This window comes from Gossypium raimondii, chromosome 13, assembly GCF_025698545.1.
Source record: "Gossypium raimondii isolate GPD5lz chromosome 13, ASM2569854v1, whole genome shotgun sequence".
Classification (NCBI taxonomy): domain Eukaryota; kingdom Viridiplantae; phylum Streptophyta; class Magnoliopsida; order Malvales; family Malvaceae; genus Gossypium; species Gossypium raimondii.
Genome location: NC_068577.1, coordinates 3,599,111 through 3,622,364, shown reverse-complemented (window position 1 = coordinate 3,622,364; position 23,254 = coordinate 3,599,111). Strand labels below are relative to the sequence as shown.

The 23,254-nt window shown below is 32.0% G+C and overlaps 3 protein-coding genes and 1 long non-coding RNA gene across 4 annotated transcripts; 1 reads left to right on the top strand and 3 right to left on the bottom strand.

Annotated features, from left to right (window-relative positions):
- The first annotated feature begins 9,747 nt into the window (after window positions 1-9,747).
- On the top strand, window positions 9,748-10,619 carry LOC128036066 (uncharacterized). The gene is made up of 2 exons (XR_008192911.1): window positions 9,748-9,952; window positions 10,158-10,619. It is a non-coding gene; the product is annotated as an uncharacterized LOC128036066 (long non-coding RNA).
- A 3,909-nt stretch (window positions 10,620-14,528) lies between these two features.
- Window positions 14,529-15,504, bottom strand: LOC105781990 (uncharacterized). Its single transcript, XM_012606495.2, has 2 exons — window positions 15,136-15,504; window positions 14,529-15,032 (listed from the first exon to the last, which is right to left on the bottom strand). Exons 1-2 carry the CDS (start codon window positions 15,434-15,436, stop codon window positions 14,773-14,775), a joined length of 561 nt encoding a protein of 186 aa, XP_012461949.1. The 5' UTR covers window positions 15,437-15,504; the 3' UTR covers window positions 14,529-14,772.
- Window positions 15,505-19,145: 3,641 nt separating this feature from the next.
- LOC105781995 (cytochrome P450 CYP749A22-like) lies at window positions 19,146-20,649 on the bottom strand. Its single transcript, XM_052626824.1, has 2 exons — window positions 20,473-20,649; window positions 19,146-20,389 (listed from the first exon to the last, which is right to left on the bottom strand). Exons 1-2 carry the CDS (start codon window positions 20,488-20,490, stop codon window positions 19,949-19,951), a joined length of 459 nt encoding a protein of 152 aa, XP_052482784.1. The 5' UTR covers window positions 20,491-20,649; the 3' UTR covers window positions 19,146-19,948.
- Window positions 20,650-20,654: 5 nt separating this feature from the next.
- On the bottom strand, window positions 20,655-21,156 carry LOC128036063 (cytochrome P450 CYP749A22-like). Its single transcript, XM_052626825.1, has 2 exons — window positions 20,926-21,156; window positions 20,655-20,771 (listed from the first exon to the last, which is right to left on the bottom strand). The coding sequence occupies exons 1-2, from the start codon at window positions 21,153-21,155 to the stop codon at window positions 20,744-20,746; spliced, it is 258 nt and encodes an 85-aa protein (XP_052482785.1). The 5' UTR covers window position 21,156; the 3' UTR covers window positions 20,655-20,743.
- Between the last annotated feature and the right edge of the window lie 2,098 nt (window positions 21,157-23,254).

Here is a 23,254-nt window from a genome sequence, read left to right as displayed (position 1 = left end):
ATGTTAATTGATTTAAATTTTGAAGTATGGGTTAAACTGAATAAAGTTAAATTGTTAAGAGTAATTGTATGAAATTTAATTAAAGGTGGAATGGTTTGAATATAAGTATTGTGTGGTGTTTGAATTAGTTAATTGAATTAATTTATTACGTTTAGATCAAGAAACAAGTGAATCAATTATAAATCATGGAAAAGGGAAGGTCATGGAGTAATCATCTTGGTTCTAGGTAGCTATCGTAATTCGGTAAGTTTTTACAATTATTTTTGTATAATTTGTCAATAAATATTATTGTTATTGGTGTTATATATATACTTTAGAAAATTGTTGAATCAAAATTAACTATGTAATTTATATTGAACTTCCAAGATAATTTCGATGGATCGAGTAAAAGTTCTTACATGAGATTTCTATCTGAGTTTTTGATTTGGATTGAGTTCCTGCATGTGTTGCGGACTCGGATGTACGTGTGACAAGGATTTATCATGGACTGGTAATCCGTTGTCGTTTTACATGTATACCTAACCTTGGCCAGGCTAGTTTATCTGTAATTTCATTGGTATAACCCGAACGGCTAACCTGACATGTTTAATTTGTATTTGAATAGCTCATACGAGCACTGTTTTATTTGATGTGAATTCTAGTTATATGTACAGTTAAACATTTCTAACATGAAATTGTTGGACTATGTTGTGATAAGGTTGAATTCATTTATTATGTGCAAATGCCATTTAAATGAATTTGTTAAGTTATATGTTAAATTGTGAAAACTTACTAAGAAGTTCTTCTACTTACTTTGTTATTGTTTCTGTAGATTTTGAGTTTTTGGAGCGTGTTGATTGGATCATCGGAGCTCACACATATCATCGACTATTATCGGTAGATTTTGAAGTCTTGGTTGTTGGTTCTATGTGGCATGTATATAGGATGTTTATTTTGTGAATGTTTGGACATGTTTTGTATTAGGTTGTAAATGATTGTATATGTATTATAAGTTGGTTCTTTTGGAAGTGTGTTAATGGTCATGTTGAATTGGTATTTAGGTTGATATATACTATGAAGTTGTGTAGATAATATTGGTAGTTCTTAATGTTTGAATGGATGGAATGTATGAATTTGTTAAGGTTGAATGCAAATTTATTTAATATTTGAATTGTGGTGTCAATAAGGACACATTGATTTGGCACTTAGGTTGAACGTTTTGGCATGCTTTAGGATTGTTTGAATGTGTTTTTAAAGTATGGAAATTGATGATTTTGATTTGGCTTGGTACTTAGGTGTTAAATGAAAGTTTGCCTTGTTTTAGAAGCTTTTTAAGGTGCACACTGCCTGGGCTACGCCACACGGCTGTGTGTCTTATTAATTTTATGTGTAGGATTTTCCACACGGTCACAATTAGTTACATGATCTAGCAACAAGGGCATGTGACCCCTATTTCTAAAATTTTCAATTTTTTTTACATATTTTTCTGTTTTGATTCTAATTAGTCTTGGATTGTTCCGAAACTATTTTTAGAACCTCATAAGCTTGATTTAAGGCTGTAAATGTGATTTTGACATAAATAAAATGCAATTTGATTGTGCTTATTTAATTTATTAAATGAGTGGTTTAATGGTGTAAATAATTTTGATATGTGCCGTAATACTTTGTAACCCAAATTTGACGACAGAGACGAGTTAAGGATGTTACAAACATAAGCTTTAAATATATTGTTTTTTAATAGAAATAGCATAATATGATTGTGAAATGAAAAGAAAGCTAAAAGAGGGAGTGATATGTATAGGAAAACATGAGAGGTTTTATAAGGTAATTAAATTTAAGTCACAAAATTTAAATTTTATTACATTAGATTATTAAAATTTTATTATTAACAAATTAAATCATTTATATTAATTCCATTAAGAAATTTTAATGAAAAAGGCATTTGCGACTTACAATAATTTTGGAAGGTTGATTATGTTAAAAACATAAGTACAGTATGCAGGTTGAAGTAGCTTTTACATTAAAAATATTAAATGAAATTAGTATAAATGACTTAATTATTAATAATAGAAGTCCGATGATATAATTTGAAATGAGATTTTGGTAATATTTGCAAAAATTGAAGTCTTAATCTTTTGAGTGTTTGGATTCAAGTCTTCGCTATATATAATTTTTTTGTGTGTAGGTTTTTCTTTAAATTATCTTGAGTTTAAATTTTAAGTATATATAGGATCTACCGGCCTAGACGATAGACCTGAACCGAAGAGATCACATTAATCACCGAAGTGACCCTGTCAAATCTATTCTCAATTATAAACTTGTTGTATAATAGTGAATATCTCATATTAATCAATTAAAAACCAACTTTAACTTAGCAGCGAAAAATAAATCAATAATCTTTGTATAATAATTAACCTGTGTAAAACACTTAATAAATTAACAACATACTAAAATCATTATCAACAATTAATATTAAGTATGGACCATTCCATCTATATAAATACCTATTAATAATATGCATCATAATTAATGTAATTAAAAGTAGTTGTCCCAAACCACGGTTTTTAATAAAATAAAATGATAATTGTATTAATAAAAAGTCATTGGTGAGAATAAGCTGAGACCCTCTGCATGCCAAGTCCGCGTCCTGGTCCGTTGGGTTATCTGAAGAGATGAAAAATAAGGGGAGTGAGCTAAGGAAGCTCAGTGTGAGTTCCTCTACAATATACCAATTCAATATTCGATTATAAACATTACGAATAGCAATAAATTTCACATATCAATCAATTCAGTACGATAATTCGGGCTTGCTACTTAAGCAAGCGATATTTAACATTCAACCAATCAGACGAATTCAGTTATCAAATCATTATATCTTCCATAATAACCATATGCACATGTAACAGTTCAAACATTTCAATACATACTTTTCATGAGTATGCTCAATGTATCAAGTCGTGATCATTTAACAATCGAAAATCCTACCCTCGACAACAAGCTCTCCAAATAGGGAGTTCCCCGGAATCCCTCCTCCAAAAACACCAATTAAAAAATCTAAGGTTGTCTGGCAACGATGACATGCCACCTCAGGTTGCCTGACAACGATGGCTTATCAATTTACAGTTAAACTACCAGGTCAGATATATGTGGTCAAGCCACTAAGTTGCGGTCAAGCTGCCAAAACAGATATGTGGATATACCACCAGATAGTGCAAATTATTAAACAACCATAACTTCTTCCTTAGCATATTGTCCTCCCATGCATATGCAATGCGATCATTTTTTTAATGCGTACTTTCATTCAATCATTAGTACTTTCAATATTCTAATTTATTGCAAAACAACGACATTCATGATTATATCCATCAATCAATAGTTCAATCATTTAGGTATACGCGACGTTCATTCGACATATATAACATTGATAAACATAAAATAATTCACAGATCAAAAAATTAATCAAAAGTAATTAAGACCATAAATTCATTCATCCATAAATTCAATAATTCTAATCCTAGCTTAGGACCTAATTGTATAATCTAGTTCTCTAGATGTCATTGAAAACCTACTCAAGGACTGATTTGCATAAATAATAAAAGATAAGACAAAACTGTGGTTTTTAAGTTTCAAGGGCAACACGGTCGTGTGACCAGCCTGTGTGTGAAGCCCCAGATTGTGTGGGATGCGAAGGGTAAAGGTGCAAGAGCCACACAACTGTGTACGAGACTCCAAGCCTTGTGCGAAAGATCCACACGGTCGTGCGTTTGGCCGTGTGTGATGCAAAAGAGTAAGGTATAAGAGTCACACGACCATGTATCCAGGCTGTGTGTGTGGCTCCAGGCCATGTGTGAAACGCAAATGCAGGGGAAAATAGGGGAACATGGCCGTGTTTGAGAGTGGCATGGATAGAACCTAGGATGTGAGGGTTTATTTGTTTCTTCAAACTGGGTTTTCTTTTAAAAAAATAAATTAAATCTATTTTTTTAAACATGTGTTTTTTATATAAAATATTAGGATGGGAATGAGAGATTATTTTAAACATGTTAAAAGGTAATTTAGTTGTTAAAAACATATTTTAAATTATTAAAAAATAAAATATTAAGAAATAAATAAACTCTAAAATCATAAACCATAAAAACAAAAGAGAAATAAAATCAATAATGGACTAGTGTCACGGGAAAAAGTGCAAAGCCCGTGACCATGGCACAAGATGCGCCCCATGGAGGTCTATTGATAAGATCGGGAATATTTAGCCCACGAAAACTGGCCTGATTCAAGGAATTATTGGAGAAGCCTGTCAGATTAAAGCCTGGTTGGCCCGATGATGAAGACATGACAACTTAGGCTAATTTTGGTAACTAATCTTAAAAGATAGAGAGAATCATATCTTGTAAAGATTAGATTAGATTTGATATGGCAAATCTTGTAAATCCCTAAAATCAAGGGATATAGTGAATCTCGTCCGTCGATGTAAATGTATCTTGACCGTCAGTTTTGGGGGAGCTCAACTATAAATAGAGAGCTTCCCCCTCATTTGTATTCATCCATTGTAACTTGAATTCTTAAGAGTAATAGAATTCTTGAGCATTTACTCAAACACTTTGTGTGCATTCTTTCTTTGGCTTTCTGTTGTTCTTTCGTAGCTTCTTTTGGCACAATCGCTTCCGCTATACAAAATTGGTGCCTTGGAGGAGTTCTAAGGAATCCTCACTTTTGGGCGTAAACGCTGACTTAGGCGAGTTTAGAGCAAACAGATCGCCTAAGGCCGCACGGTTTGCGAGACGAAAGGTCTAGCCCTGTGACAAGTGGTATCAGAGCCAAGTTTTGAACCAAGTGATATTCGAGTTGGTTCGAAGGCGCCGTTGGGATGTCAAAAGAAGTCGTTGGTCAGAGTGAACCAATGGAGACCCTTGAGAGGGCTAAAAAAGCCAGTCGCTCGAGGGAGATGCTGTCAGCTTTGGAAAATCGAGTGGTTAATATCGAGGAATCCATAGGGAACGTGAAAGAGATGCTTGAATTGGTCGAGGGACGCATGGATGGGTTTGATTCAATAGAGGAGCAACTCAGAGATTTTGTGTTAGATTCTCTCGGTGCCAATGCAGAAAATATAAATAATTTAGTTGAGTCCACTGTGGAAAAGCTGGCAGTGAGAGATGAAGCTCTCGAGGATATGGTGCTAGCCATGAAGGAAGAAATAGAGGAGCTCAAAGGGGAGCTCACGATTTACAAAACCGCTTTGAATAATGGGATGTTATCTTCAAAGCTAAAGCAACAAGCAATGGATGTTCCCAAACCGGAGAAGTTTAAGGGTGCACGATCCGCAAAGGATGTGGACAACTTCTTGTGGGAAGTGGACAATTTCTTGTGGGAAGTGGAGCAATACTTTCGAGCGATGGCATCGAGGATGATGCCATTAAGGTAAACACTGCTTTAATCTATTTTACTGATATAACTCTCTTGTGGTGTCGTCGTAGGACCACGGATGAGAAACGTGGCGGGAACGCGATTGGGACTTGGGAGGAGTTCCAAAGAGAGTTGAAGAAGCAGTTTTACCCTCAGTATGCCGAGAAGGAAGCTCGGGCAAAGTTGCGGCGTCTCACGCAACAAGGAACTGTTCGGGAGTATGTGAGGGCATTTAGCGAGTTGATGCTTCAAATCTTCGACTTGAGCGAGAAAGAAGATTTCTATTGGTTCGAGGATGGGTTAAAGCCATGGGCAAAGCATGAGTTGCGTAGGCAAGAAATCACAGAACTTACTGTAGCCATGGCCGAAGTAGAGTCATTTGTCGAGCTTGGTCTAATAAAAGACAAGTTCGAGTCATCTAAGCCCAATGGAAAGGGCAATGGTGAGAGAAACCATGAAGAAGATGAAATGGGACATAACTATGGGGGTAACAGTACTGATAGTACAAGTGGCAATGGGAAACCACGAGATACGAAGCGGGGATTCAACAACCCAAGGGACAAGAGAAAGAGAATAAAATGCTTCCTTTGTCAAGGACCACACATGGCACAAAAATGTCCGAATAAAGTGATGATTTCGGTAACCCAGAAGAAAGAGAAGCTGAAAGAAGAGACGAAGCCTATCGAAGAGAAGACATCGAGGGTCAATTCGATGGTCCTCATTCCTGGGAAGAGGAATGGTGGAAAAGGGTTAATGTTTGTGGACATCAACATTGCGGGTCAGAAGCGGAGTGCTCTTATTGATACGGGAGCATCGGACTTGTTCATGTCGGAAAAGGCTGCGAAGAAGCTTGGTCTGTCGATTAGGAAATCGAATAAGCAGATCAAGATAGCAACTTCCGAGAAAGCCCCAACTGTGGGAGTAGTTCGTGATGTGGAACTACAAATCGGCGAATGGAAGAGCAAGGAAGATTTTGAGGTAATCCAATTGGATGATTACGGTTATGTGCTTGGCTTAAACTTCCTTGACAGGATTCAGGCAACTCTACAACCATGGGCCGATCAAATCCATATTGCCACCAGTCCGTCAACAAAAACGGTTGTGCTGGTGCATCGGGATGTGAAGGTTGGGACTAAGGTGTTATCGTCAATCCAACTTGTCGAAGATGTTTTGCATGGGAGAAACATTAATTCATCAGAACGGAATGCTATGAAAGCCCCTTCGGAAGTGTTAGTGGCGCAAGGGACCGATATGAAGCCTGCGGGATCGACTGTGGAGCCGACACCTTTGCGAAAGGTGGGTTGTGCATCGAGCTTCGAGGGGAAAGAAGCAATGCAAAGACAGTCAATATGAGTAAATGCTACGAGTAAGGTACATTGCAAACACTCTGATAGTGTTTTGAATTCTGACTTGTTGGCTTGGCAAGGTCGTAGGGGCCCTTTCAAAGTTCATAAGCAAGGAGGCAAAGGGACTAGGGGTGGTACGAAGCCAAGATGTGAGAATCCAGGGGATTCCAGTGGAAACAAGTCAAAATTGGGGCAAGTTAAAGCGGAGACTTTTTGCCAACAGAATGTACCAACGAGTGCAACGGTTCAAGATAAGAGGCGACGGAAGCCGAGGCATAAGTTCCGAAGGAAGAGACAACCCGATTGTAAGGCAAGTCGGGAAGAAGCCGAGGCAACGAGAAAAGGTGAATCAAGTCAGTGTCATCCAGAAGTCGCAACGAGGGCGTTGCGAGAATGGGTGGGGGAGAATGTCACGGGTCAAAGTGCAAGGCCCATGACCATGGCACAAGATGCGCCCCATGGAGGTCCATTGATAAGATGGGGAACATTTAGCCTACGAAAACTGGCCCGATTCAATGAATTATTGGAGAAGCCTGTCAGATTGAAGCCTGGTTTGCCCGATGATGAAGACATGGCAACTTAGGCTAATTTTGGTAACTAATCTTAAAAGATAGAGAGAATCATATCTTGTAAAGATTAGATTAGATTTGATATGACAAATCTTGTAAATCCCTAAAATCAAGGGATATAGTGAATCTCGTCCGTCGATGTAAATGTATCTTGACCGTCGGTTTTGGTGGAGCTCAACTATAAATAGAGAGCCTCCCCCTCATTTGTATTCATCCATTGTAACTTGAATTCTTAAGAGTAATAGAATTCTTGAGCATTTACTCAAACACTTTATGTGCATTCTTTCTTTGGCTTTCTGTTGTTCTTTTATAGCTTCTTTTGGCACAATCGCTTCCGCTATACAAAATTGGTGCCTTGGAGTAGTTCTAAGGAATCCTCACTTTTGGGCATAAAGGCTGACTTAGGCGAGTTTAGAGCAAACGGATCGCCTAAGGCCGCACGGTTTGCGAGACGAAAGGTCTAGCCCCGTGACACTAGTGGTTAGTTCAAAGTTAGAAATTCTTGAAGAAGAAAATTGAAGCAATTTTCTTTTATTATAAAATTTTGCAATTTAACAATGTGTTTGTTAGAATTGAGTGACTTGAATTCTTATTTAAATAAAATACAATGGTAAAATAAAAGTAAAGTCCATATAGAACTACATTTCTTTTATTTTATTTTAGAATAAGGTTTTTTAAACCTTATTAAACTCTATCTATTTGATATTGATTAAAATAAGGTATTTCAATCGTACAACACTCTTATTAGAATATGGTTTTACAAGCTTATAAATAGACATTGTCGAAACCATTTTTTGAAAACAAAAAATTTGGTTATCGACTTTAAAAACAAAAAAAATTGGAGTCGCCACCGATCTTTGATTGAGGTGTGATCGGCTCACCTTAAAAACAACTTTGGTCTACGAAATTTGAGAAAACGGGTTCGGGAGTCAGTTACGCACGAGGAAGGGTTAGCACCCTCGTAACGCCCAAAAATCGGTACCAAATTGATTATTTAATGTCTTAGTGTCGAAAATTAAAAAGATTTTGTTAAACTCAAATGTTGAAATCTGAAAAGGATAATCAATTATTCAAGTCATGCGAAGAAATTGAGACCCAATACGCTAGGATACAATTTCTCAAAATCCCCGAATTTTGAATATCACTTTTTAATTAAATTTTTAAAGAAAATCTTCATTTCGAGAAAGCAATATGTCATGCCCAATGCGTTAGGACATAACATATTGAATTCCCGAAAATGATTTTTGTTTATACATTTTAAATAATGAATATTCTCGGTTATTTGGAATTAACAAAAAAAAATCGGAACCCAATACGTTAGGGCTCAATTTTCCTCAAAATCCCTAACTTTGAATATCGCTTTTATTTTGAAAATCTTTGAATCATAAAAATAATTTAATGTTTTGACAAAATCAAGATGTAGTTAAAAATGTGTTAAAAATGTCAATGCAACATGAAACGAATATTTTAATTTAAATTATACATGTATATGATATATATATATATATATATATATATATATATATATATAAATGGTATAAAAGTAAATTTTGCAAGTATGTATATGAGCATGAAATAATAAAAATAATAATAATAATAAATGCATAAGTTTTATAAAATGTTAGTGCATACATATATATGAATACAAAAGTCATGAAAATAAAACAATAATAAAATACATATCAAGTATATTCATACATTTACAAAAAAAAAAAAGTAAAAATATAATATATTAGTAAATTACAAAAAAATGAAAATATATACATAAAACATGCAAAAAAATATTTATAATAATTTGAATAATGTATAAACATGCACATTATGAAAGAAATATATATATAGGATTATAAAATATGAAAATGTATAAATATTATCAAATAATAATGTATGTACGTATGTATGTAAAAACTAAGAAAATAAAATAATAATAGAATATGTATGTGTATTCATTTAAAAACATTTAAAATATATACATATATATTATAATAAAAACAAACATATGCGTATATATGCATAAATATAATAATAATAAAATAAAAAAATGTATATATATTAATAAAATAAAACAATATATATATATATATAAAATAAGATACATATGCGCATAAATATATATAATAATAATAAAATAATAATAAGTAATATAATAATAATAGTAATATATAATATAATAACAAAGATAACAGCAACTTAATAACAATAATAGTATTAACAAACTAATATTTAATCTAATTTGTAAAAGCAAATACAATGGACTAAATTAGAATCAAAACAAAATTAACAACACCAAATCAAATTAAAATAGAGGATGAATTTGCAAAATGCCGGCAACATGAAGGGTCAAAAGGGAAATTAATCCCTCCTCTCCCAAAGTGCTGTGCAGCACTGGATTAAAATCAAACAAATTTAATGTTTTAGGGAAAAATTTGAAAATAGCAAAAACAGTGGTTTTGAAATAATGAAAACATGAGAGGATTAAAAGCATAAATAACCCATAAGTGCTTAAAACCCATTTCAATCTCAAATTTAAAGCTATTCTGCAGCAGCTTCAAAAATTGTTTCATCTTCTTCCCAACTCCTCACGCCAAAACCCCCTCCCTTTTAACTTTGATTTGGATAAATGAAGCAAACGATACCGACGGCGCGCCTCTGCTGGTAAGAATCTCCTCTCTTTCTTTTACTTTTCGTTTTCTTTCTCAAAAAAACGAAGTAAAATACAAAAGAAAAAGATGAGACAAAAAAAGAAACAGTAAAAAAAACTTGGAAAGAACAAATCACCTTCAAAAATTTGTTTTTTTTCTGATTCTTTTCTTTCGTATTTCAGTATTTTTCAATATATGTCTGTGTAACCTTTTTACAGATTTGATTTGGCTTTATATAGCCGAAACAACGGAGAAAGAAACTATCGAAAAAAAAAACTCTCCCCTCCTTTGTCGTCCTCTCTGCCATTATTTTTATTCGTGGTTCATGGCTTGTTGCCGGTGTGGGCGTTGGAGAACGTGGGTGAGACAACGGGGGCAGTTGCTATGCGATCATGCGTGAAGACGGTTGCTGCAACGTGGGGGCGAGGGTGATGCCGATCTGCTGCTTATTGCCAAATGTTTCTGCTGTTCATTTTTTTTTATTTTAGGCTAGTGGGTCAGGTATTTGGGTTAATGACTTGGGCTTGTAATGGGTTTGGGCTTTAAGCTTAGTTGGGCCCGGGTCAAAAATTGGGTATTACAGACATAGTCTACTCCTCTTGTAATCATTCGAATTCGACATAGTGAATTTTTTTCTTCTCTGCCCGTGGTTTTTTCCCAAAAAAGTTTCCATGTAAAAATCTGTGTATTCTTTATTTTTTCTTCCTCTTTTTTTTTACGATATATTGTCATTACCTACATTCTAATTTTTACAGTGCTCTTTACCCCATTTTCAAAAAAAAAAAAAAGAAAAGAAAAGAAAAGAAAAGAAAAGAAAGAATGTGCCCTTTATCTTTTACTTTACTTTTTTTTAATCATGGTTTAATCACTTCAAAATAATATTGAAATTATGCTTAGTTAAATAAATATGCTTAGACTAAAAAATAAAGCTTTGAAGTTAATTATTATTTTTTTATTTTTGGTTTACTTCATGTTCGTTTTACGACTATGTTTGGAGTTTGTGGTTGCCCCTCCTAACCATATCATCTCCAAAATTCAAACCTAAGTCCTCCCATCATGCAAACTTATAAAATAATAATATTGAATTAAAATTTTAAGTAGAATTTTTTTTTTTTAATTTGGAGAGGGAGTCAAGCTCCTCCCACCATATACATAGTTTTACCCGCATTTGATTCTAATTTTAATTTACCAAATATATAATTTTTTATTGTATTTGTAAACTCCTTTTTAAGTAAAAATCTTAAATAAGCTTGAAAAGTTTTGTATTTAAGATATATAGACTCACTTAAAATTTAAAATCACATTACATTATTCAAAACAAAATCAAAAAGAAAATCATAAGAAAGAACATAGCATGTCCAGTTTTTTAATGTTATGATTCTTCCGCATACGTTTGCTTTGATTTGAATGGGCATTTTGAAGAAACTTCAGTTTAGTTTTACTATAGAAAAAAAGAAGATTATAGGAATGAGTATTTTCCACCTCACGAGAAAGCTTTTATTTTATAATTCATTTCAAAATACTTCAATTGGTACATGTAAAAAATAGACCAATTCAACAGCTTTTTGTTCAATTTTATGTTAAGTCAAATTCCCATTAGTGCAAGTCAAGGGAATGGCCCATTGGCCTCTGATTTTCAAATAAAAGATACAACGAGCATTAATATCCTCTTTAACTTCTGTTCTGATGGACTGGAAATTTTTCATAAAGAATCGTAGAAAAATACAACGATTTTTTTCCAGGAAAACCCCAACAAAAAATACATATTATTTCCTCGTTTGTGAAGTTTAGGTTTATTAAAATCTTGATTCGTAAATCTTGAATGAAAAGTATATAGAAAAAACAAAACTCAAGTTACTACAATAATCTTGTACACTAAAACCCTTGTTAAACAACAATGCATATACTCTGTTCTCGATATCCATGGATACCAATGGTATCATGGGAAAAATGGCATAACCATGAACTTCATACATCCAATAAGTTAGAAAATTTTTTTAGGGGGCGAAATTGAATTATAATTTTTATGATAGTAAAAATGTAATTTTTAAAGGACTAAATCAAAATTTTATCATTTTTGGATAAACAAAGTGTAATTTTACCTGTACTAATTTAAAATTTTTAAAATTTTAAAGAACCAAAATATATTTTAAAGGGATCGAGGCCCTTGCCAACCCCTAGATTCGCCCCTGTGTCCAACCTTGCAATGGAAATCATTACGCTCACCGCAAGCAAAGTAATAGGGCCGCCACTTATTCAGCAAGAAACAAAAACCACCGTCACCTTATGTCGTATTTACGGTCATCTTCGCTCTTCTCAAGTCACAAGTTAGGAAACTCAATATGTTTAGTAGCAAGTAAATGCTGTGAGGAAAGGTGACGATGCTTGGTGGATCATATTTGAAAACTTCATACCATCATTTTATGAGTTAGCATATGGCTTAAAACTAAATCCTCTAATTATAATTTTTATCTTTTATAATGCTGAAATTTCTATTTTAATTAATTTGATATAATTTGATCAATCTACTTTTATAATTAATAGGTTTAAGTTGATAACACCATTAATTTTTGTACTTAAAGTGATAACATGATTTTTTAAACACTCTTAAACATTCGGCTAACATGTAAATTTATGTTAACATGATTGACTGAATTTTCATGTGACCTTAATTGTGTGACAATTATAGCAGAAAAAAAATCAACTTCTCACTTTAATGGCAACAACTAACACTATTGTCAATTTAAGTACAACAAAATGTCGTGGACCAAAAAATAAATAAAACAAAAAAAAAAAAAAGAAAGGAAAGAAAGAAACCATGTTAAATAAACTCTCACCTAGAGTATCATTGAAGTAGAATGGACCGTTTTGGGGTTGAAGTGCCAATTTTCAGACCCACCAACATTGATCGTTTTGGGTCATTCGATTTGATTTAAGGGATGATAATGGCCCCAGCCCCTGTTAGCCATTGTCATTCCCCACAAGCCTGCACCTACTATTATTACTATCACGAGTGTGGCAGAACCTGTAAAACCCATGTTTTTTCTAAGACCAAGTTGTGTAACTGGTGAAACACAGATTGTAAGCTTAAAATGTTAAATTGCCAGATTCGGTTGACCCTCGTTTTTTCTACATTGGTTGGCTCCATACGGAAAACACGATTCACAGGTCTTTGTACAATAAACCACGTTTTACCCAACTCACTCTTCTTCTTTCCATTGGGAGTTGGTGGGGAATTTTCTAAAAAGCCTTCGATTAACACACTCAGAATGGATCAACATAATTCATTTGTATATAAAATAATACGAAAAGTGGGTTTGGATGGGCGACTGGGTGCGGTGCGGTACGTTTAGTTTACTTTTTGTCTCACGCTACAATGTCGCTACAGTATTTAATTTCACCGCTACCGTTATTTTTACACTAACTACAGGTAAACGCATTGCCCATCTAAACACACCCGAAAGTAATGTTTCTTTTTTTGGGGTTGTTGAAATGTGTTTTTATCTTCTCCACTACAAGTTTAACAGTTGACCTGAAACTGATTAGGAAAAGTCAAAGGGAATATCTATGCATTGATCTCACGCTGACAGGACACACCTACTTATACGTTTATGTGATGTAACAATGACAGCTTTGCTGTACATTTCGATTGATTGTCTTTCTCTTTTTCCTCAATAAGCCGTAGCCTCGTCTCTTTTGTAATATTTTGAGAGGATTTAAAGGAAATTCTTTTTCATTTAATCAAAACAGACAAGGGCTTTGTCTACACTCTTAACACTTTAACTTCGCCACTATCAAGTTCTTTGCGAAGGAGTATATAATATGCTAATGGAAGGGTACCTCACTTTTAAAAATAATTTTTAAATTAGTAAAGTTAAAATTATATTTTAACCTCTCAAAAAAAATTTGATTTAATTCTTTAAAAATTATAAAGATATAAGCTATTAAAATGGTGAAATTATATTTTTATTATCGTAAAAATTACGATTTAATTTTGATTCCTCTAAAAGAATTTTCTAACTTCGCCCTTGTCGTATGCCTTTATCCATGAGCATACCAATGGGGGCTAAGAATTATGTGATGGGAGTAAAGATAAAACTAAAAAAAATTGGGGCCAGAGTTAAAAATTTTGCATTTAAATGATTTAAATTGTATTTTTTAAAACTTTGAAAGGGCTATAATTACATTTCTTTTATTTAAAACAAGCTAAAAAAATTGAACCATTTACATTTAGAAAGTACTAAAATAACAAATAAATCATCCAATTAAAGGGGGCCAAGGCCCCTCCCGCCCCTTTTGCAATGCCCCTGTATGTCAATGAGTGATCAATTCCGTGCTGGTATCCAAAATCTTTTTCTGTAAGAGTTAATGTTGTTTTAGATTGAACTCGAGATTGGTGTTAATTGATTATTTGAATACAGATCTTGTGTCAATTTACTTGTGATTCATTCACCTATAAAAACTTAAATATTTGATTATTAATGTATTAACTCTAATAATATATGATATTAAACAAATTTCTAAATATTGCAGATTTAAAAGTATCTAATACTTTAAATGAGTAAAGTATAAAATTAAAGAGATTTCCCTCATTAAACTTCTTTCTTTGAAACAAATTAAGAAAGGTTAATTTGTTCATCAATATAAACTTTAAGTGCAATTATAACACGGCTTATTTTGCATCATTACAACATAAAATAAACCAAACTAGTAGCTTCTCAACCATATTAAGAAACAATCACACATTAATTTTGTCAACAAAGTGAAATAAAACTCTATATATATGTGAGTTATGTTGGATGTCGATCTTTCTCTGAGATAATCTCCAAGATTTTAGTAATGCCAACGAAAGAGTGGCATCACCATGAACCTCATGCTGCCGACCTTACAATGGAAGCCATTACGCTCACCACAAGCAAAGTAATAGGGTGTCCACCTCTTCAGCACAAACTCGAACCCATCGCCACCGCCTTGGGTTGCATTTGCCACCATCTTCGCTCTCTTTAAGTCGCAATTCAAGTAGCTCCATCGGTCGGGAAACAAGTAAACGCTGTGAGGGAATGTGGTGTTGCTTGGTGGATCGTACTTGAACACTACGCAAACCAATTCAAAACATCATTTATTTCAGCAAATAAATATAAAAACAAGGTAGCTTCCCATTTCTTTGGTTTGTAAAATGTAATATTATGGACTCACCTAGAGTATCGTTGAAGTAAAAGGGTGCATTGTTGAATGCCCAATCGGAGTAGTTGAAGCCGAAATGCCAGTTTTCTGATCCACCAACAATTATCTTTTTGGGTCCTTGAGTTTCATTCACGGGATGGTTATTAAAGCCTTGACCAGTGTGGTTAGACTTCGAGGAGCCCCAGCCCCAGCCCCAACCCCAACCAGTGTAGTTGGAATTAGGGGAGCCCCAGTCTTTATTTGCCAGGCTTATTCCCAACACGGAAGCAACTGCCACGACTAAGATAAGTCGATATGCAAATGCGAAACCCATTTTCAGAGTCAAATTTCAAGACTAAATATAGGTCTCAAGTAAGAAGAATAGAGGTGAAGTTGATGGGTTTTGGCAATGGCAGCTTGGGTGGGAAGAGGTTTATATAGAGGGAGAAAGGAGGTAGAAATGGTGCTAATATGCCAAATTCACCCTTTATTTCTGCTTTGGGTAGGCGAGAATATGGAAACAACAATGATGCAACAAATGTTTTCTTTTCACGAGTCCACCTTGTCGTCTATGCTTGTTCAAATGGTGATCCACATGCATAGAGAATAAACCAATTCCATATAATTGGATTTTCTTTTCACTTTTTTTTTTACAAAAAAAATAATTTTATAAAATGTTACCAACCATTTGTGCAAATTGCTCAATATCGGATGGAGATTTTCACAATCCAAATAAGTTGATTCTAAGGGAGAATCCAGTTAGACGAGTTAGAGGAAACATGGAATTTGGGGGAGCAATTATATTTCTATAATTTTATGTTTTCACAATAGATTTTTTTATATATATTTTTTCTAATTTATGCATTTTTATAATTCTTGTATAATTTTTATACTTTTTATATGATTTTTAATAAAAATTAAAATAATTTTCACCACTTGACAAAAATAATCCAAAAAAAATGGTAGTTGTTATTTTTTATTTGTCATAATTAGGGTATTCACCAGCAATAACAAGGTTTAATCTCCTCACTATGAGTGCTCTCCAAATAGGTAAATAATTGAGCATGAAATGTGCTTTATTCCCATACGTGGGGATTGAACCCTCAACCACATGGTTAAAGGATGAGGTAAACAAACGCTACACCGTGCCTTAATTGATTGAAATTTTAACTACAACAATTAACTGTTAACTTTAACTATCAAAGAGCTTAATTGATTGAAATTTTAACATTCAAGGACTTAATTGAATTTTTTTGAAAATATTCATGGCTTTAACTTTATTGTTATAATTAAATGAATGTTTATGTTACTATTACTTAAACTTTTTTTTGACATAAATGGCACTTGAACTTGGAGAACATTAACTAAGGGCTTGTTTGATAATGAATTGAAAACAAAATAAATCAACTAATAATTTATGTTTTTAAGCAAGTTTGATGATTCATAATAAAAGACAAATGATTGGATTTTTCTACGAAAAGATGTGGAAAATGAAAAGTAGATAAATAACTTAATGTAGAATTTGTTTCAATTATTCTTATTTTATCTCTTTTAAATCCTTCAAATACCCCACCTTTAAATTCTTAAAAATTATATTTTATCAAACAATCTAATTATATTTTGTATTTAATTTTAATTTATACCAAATAAATTTTATAATTTAAAATAGCTTTTAAAATTATTTTTGTATTCATAAAACTCAAGTTTAAAACATTTACTTGAATTTTTTATGACTTAACGAGTTTCCATTAACTGTTATAGTTTAGAAATAGGGGTGAATATTCGATCGAGTAAAAAAAATTCGAGTTAGTCGAGTTGACGAATCCTATTAACCGAACTCAATTTGAAAATTTTTCGAATCGAATCGAGTTAAAAAATTTCGAGTCAAGTCGATTCGAGTTAACAAATCCTATTATTTATACTCAATGTTGCATTTACATGGATCGATTATTTAACTAGTAGACGAAATACAAGATTATATAACTACATAAACAATATAATTGTTTTGTTTTTTAACTTAATGGTTTTTGGCTTCAACTTTAGAAAATCTAAATATTTATCGAACAATGTAGTTTTATATTTTTTTATTCGGATTTTTAGATAACTCGAATTGTGTAATTCATATTCGAGTTAAACTGAAAATTTTGATTTTTTATTCGAGTTAATCGAGTTATCAAATTAACTCGAATAACTCGAACTATTTAATTCAAAATTTACATATTTTATTAAAATTTTAAATCAAATTGGATTTTGCTAATCCTCTTTCGAGATGACGAGTTGTGGTTGGTAGAGAATTTTGTAAAAAGATTTTAATTAATCACCCGAATGGATTAAAATTAATGGAAAGTTAATGTGATTTTTTCTTCTTGAAATGTGTTTTACCTTCTCCACTACAAGTCACTTGAAAAAGATTGTTAAAAGTGAAAAGGAGAATATATCTAAACTTTAATTATGTATTTATTACCATACAGTACATATAAATTTTTAATTTTTAGACTTCAAATTTTATGGGTTATTTCAATTTTAGTTTCAAAATTATTTTTATTAGATTATTATATATATCTATTTAATTTTGTTAGATTTTTATTTTATTTTAATTGCAATTAAATTAGATCTGTCTATGGGTCGGGCCAGATGGCTCGCTCGAAAAGTAGGAGGATTTAAGTAAAAAATAGGCCCAAAAAATATGTTTGGACAAAAAAATAAGGCACATTTAGAAAATGGGCCGAGCCTCAGCTAAGGCCTTTTGTGCTTGAGCCCGGCCCGACCTGAATATGCAAAAAAAGAATAAAAAACCTGTTGTTTTCTTATTTTTTTTACTGTTTTGATTCTATTTTCTTATTTTTTTTCACTATTGTGCTACCATTTCACTATTAGGTTGTTACCATTTTGTTGTTATTGTTTGGATATTGTATAACTGTTATTTTATTATTAATTTTGTTACTATTTTAGAGGCATTTGCTTGTTAAGTTACACACTATCTTAGCATTATTTAAGTATACATATTATTTTTTAATTTATTTTCAATTTATTGGGAAACATTTATTTTAATATTTTTAGTATTTGTACATATTATATTTTTAAAAAAAATTATATAACAAAAATTAATATGAGCGGGTTGGACCGGGTTTGGCATTTTTATGTGGGTTGGAGTTGAAAAAAATTTTATGCCCATTTTTCAGGCCGGACTCTAACAAACGAACTTAAAATTTTGGTAATATTGTTTTTAAACAAATAACTAGTTTCTTTAATATTTGTAATTACTTCTTTTTATTATCAATTAGATAATATTTTGGTGCAAAATAAATTTCAACAAACATAATTATATGGTTACATATAAAATTTTGCAACAAAATATTATGGTTGTTAAATTAACTTTGCACAATATTTAAATATCGTGTAATATAAGACGTGACTGAATATTATGTCATTGTAAATTAATATTTCATAACTAAGAAAAAATTGTCATGTAAAAGCATTAAAACTATATTATTGTTGTTGTTGTTGCAGAAAGTATTTGGCAACCACATTTTATGGTTGTTTAAATAAATTTTTACAGTACTGGTTGCAAAATTAATACACAACCAATTAAAACATCATTGCAAAATAATATTTAGCAACCAATAGTATTATCGTTACGTAATTGATTTGACAACCACGCTTAATGGTTGTTAAAATATTTTTGGCAATGAAATATAATCATTGCACAATGTAATACACAACCAAATAAAATATCCTTACAAAATAATATTTGGTAATCAATATTATTATTGTTACGTAAAAACTTAGCAATTTAATTTTACATTATTGCAAATTTTATTTTGTAGCCAATATACTATTGTTACGTAATAGTATTTGTAACTATTATCATTGTGTTAAAGATATTGTAACAAATTTTATTATAACTAAAACACTTTTAGATAAATAAATTATATCGTTACAAAATAAATTATATTTTAAAACGAAAAAGATGTTGCAATATATATAATTAAAAATAACTTTTCAATTTCTGTGCATATTTTATACAAAGGAGGTATACATGATGAACTAGCAACGATTTTTTTATGTTAAAATTAAATTTTAGCAATGGTAATACAACATTTAGCAATAAATTTTAACGTTGGCCATTCATATTTTGTAATATATTATATTACAAAATTAAAAATGAAAACAAGCAATTTAATGGCCGGCTCCAGGAGTGAGTGTTTCAAGCAGAAACTCTGTAAGAAGGGAACCAAGTGGAATAAAAACTTCACTACTGCAGTAGTAATGGAAGAAAGACACCTAATTATAGGATCCACCGGCTGAGGCATTGTTTGGAGCTCCTGGACTTGACATCTTCACTGTTTCTCAAATGCTGGATGGGTCATATTCCAATCTGTGTGATGAGATCCCATAATGTCTCCGTTGTTAATGTGTATAGAGAATCTAACTGCTTTGCTGATGCTTTACCAAAATGTGGAGTCCAATGTCTTCATGGCGTGTATATGACTGGGTTGTGATGTTCTTGTTGCTGTGTTGCTGTGTTGCTGTATGATGTTCAGGGAGCTGACTGGATTTGCTGCTTCGTTCCACCTCTTTGAGGTAGTTTGAATTGATTTCTCTTTGGTGGACTATTTTGTTGTTGATTATGTTATTCACAGGACTGTAGGGCCTGCTCCTGTGGTGGCGACGTTTGCTGTAATACCTTTTTAACCTTCAACAATATCAGCAAAAAGAAAGAAGCATATAATCTTGTCACCAAAACATGAAATCCCAAAACCATATATCATCATATGGTTGCAAAATACAGTATTATCCACATTTTATTATATATTACTATATTGGAGACCAACAGCCTAGAATTTTAAGCATCATAACGTAGTGAATGAAACAACAACTGAATCCCATGTTGTGGCCTGAGTGTAAGACGTTGTAAAGGTGCATGAACATAGCTAGGGGAGAGGTTGATAGTGTAGCGTTGCAGAATCATGGACAGTGCAATTTTCGCTTGAATGATTGTAAAGCTCATGCCTACGCAAGATCGAGGTCCCAATCCAAAGGGCATAAATGCAGCTGCATTGTACTTTGTAGCTTCGGCTATCCCTTCAGCAAACCTCTCTGGTTTGAAAAGATCAACATCATCTCCCCATAAGTCAGGATCATGGTGAAGTGCTATGATTCGCATGTCGACCTCTGAATGAGTAGGCAGGACAAGTGTTCCTAATCGGACTTCTCTTCCTACTTTTCTTATCACGCCACTTATAGGAGGATAGAGCCGTAAAGTTTCATTGATAATCATGGTAATCTGTTGGAGAAAAAGAAATCCAAAAGGCAATATAAATGTTCACTGTTAGTTTTGAAGCAATTGAATTTGTATAGTTTGCTTACCGTCTTTAATTTGGCCATCCCTTCAGAATCTGGGTTTTGATTATCAAAGACCTCAATCACCTCTGCTCTTGCTTTATCTTGCCAATCGGTGTGTATTGCTAAAAGCAGGGTTGCCCATGCAAGCAAGGAATTGACTGTTTCTTGCCCAGAAAAATAGAAAGTTTTACACTCATCTACCAAATCTTGTATCGAAAACCTATTTTTCTCGTCCGCCTCATGATAAGCAGTAATCCCAGAAAATCACGACCGAAGTTATCAGCTTCTCCGGTCACTACTTTGGCTTCCCTTTTTTTAACAATCTTCATCACAGAATCATGTATCATTTTGGCAATTTTATTTGATTCAATTTCATCAGCAGATTTCCAAAACTTGCTGAAAAGGAAAACCATATTAAATCAACCCATTGGCAGCTGAAGTATGTTGACTAACAAAGTAAAGATTTGATGAAGTTACCTGATGATGGGAATCTCTGCTTTATAAATATTTCTGCCTGCAATTACTGTCAACGTCACCAACATGTCAAAAATCTTCTCCCCTTCCAAGTAACTGCTACCAAAGGCGGTTCTGGATATCACTTCTGAAGTCAATAATCTGAACTCTTGGAACACTTCTATCTCTTTGCCCTCCTTACTTTTCCATTTCTCAAGCATGGTTTCAACGCTAGCAACTACTGCTGGAATCATATTCTGCAAAAAAGTATAAGTTAATTTCGCCACCTAGTTGTCCCGTTACTTAATAATTCGCCTATAGAATTTAAAAATTATTATAAATATATTATTAAGTGGATGTTTATCATAATTAAGATAAAGTTTTCATGTACTTGATTTTAATAATTATTAGAATTAGATCTCTACCTTTTTTATACTTTTTATGCTTATAAATAGACTCTGATAAAACATTGTAATAATCTCTTTGATCAATAAAGTATATTTTTATTGCTTTCATGTTTTCTTTATTCTCTTCATCTCTCTTTATTTATAACACGTTATCAGCACGATTATTTTCTATTTTTTTCAAAATCTTTCGAAGTCGTCTCACAAATCAAATTCCTTTTCACCTTAAACTTTCTCCCTTACAAATTCATCTTGAGGATGTTGAAAGATTCAATCTCAGAATGGATTGTGATTCTTATTCTCGATCTTTGGTTTATTGTACAAGTATGGCTAAAGTATAGATTTGGTAAGAAACTTTTATATTTCGACCATATTTTCTTTTTTAATTAAGGTATAACTACTATTAATTTTTATTTGACATAAATTTCACATTCTGATAGTATTTGATTTTTGCCTTTTAGGGTAAAATTTTTTATTTAAAAGACATAATTATTGATTAGATATGTTTACTATTAATATGGTATGTTCTTTTTCTATTTTTAAAGTTTTTTAATTAAATTATATTATGCATAATATTTTTGTGTTTTAAATTTTTTCTTGTTATTTATTCTTGAAATTTTATTAAAATTATGGTGGAAAGTCTTATTAACCTACCATTCTTTGAGTAAAAGGAAATTTGATAGGATCTATTTAGTCTTATTAACTTTCTAATATTGAATAATTGTATGATATCTTTTAAATTGAACTTATAAATATTTTATTAGAGTAATATAAGATTTTATAACATATGTGTGGTATTGAAATTTGATACAATGTGTATCGAGATAATTTTCAAGCATTGTACACGAAAATTTTAATTATTTATTAAATGATTTTTACTATTAGATTGTAAATGTTATTACGAAAACAAAGTTGTTTTACTACTTGTAATAGTGCTAGTGATAATAGTCAATATGGTGACGATTATGTTAAAGATTTTCGGTATATTTTATTATGTTTTATGTATTATATAATGTTTATTATAATTGGAGACTAATCATGACAATATGAATAGATAGATTTTGATGTGAAATCTCACACATGTTTGCGATTGTGATTATGAAATAAAGAATCTATTGGGATGTTTATAAGTCCATCCTACTAGATTTGTTGCATTCCCCAAAGTGAATGTAAACATAAAGAAAATAAAAGATATACTCATGAACCACTAAAAGTGGGAACATAGTAATAAATAAGAGAACAATGAGAGTTCTCAAGATAACTTTTCAAAGGGTAAATATAACTTATGTTATCAATGTGATATGAAAGATTATTGGTCACATATGTGGTGTATGCCTAAATATTTTGTCTTTGATATTATCCTTTAAGGAAGGATATGAGAATGTAGTAATAAAATTTATTATTACAGATAGAAAATATTTATCTTATTTGGTACTGAAATAAACAAATATATTCCAATATTTGATAGTAAAAGTTAGTTGAAAGCTCTAGAAGAGCTAATATATCAATATCTAAACAGCACAAAGTTTGTGATGGTTAATGCATTAGTTTTAAAAGATATTCATAATGGATCTCATGTTGAGATTGTGAATGAGGAAAAGATTATATTTGATATGAATCAAAAGAGGATTGAGTTATTTATATTTTGATATGAATCAAAAGAGGATTGAATTATTTATATTTTGAATTGAACTCGGGACCTCTCGCACTCTAAGCGAGAATCATACCACTAGACCAAATGTCTTATATTTGAAGATTTTGACATATTCCCTAAAGCGAATATTATATATAATTATTTGAAAATTATATTTATTTATTGACTTAGTGGCATTATAGACTTCACATAGATTTAGACATTTCCAGTAGTAAATGTCACAATAGTATTTATATGTGGATACAAAATAAAAGAATGACAATAAAATTATCAATTTATTACAATTTAGTACAAT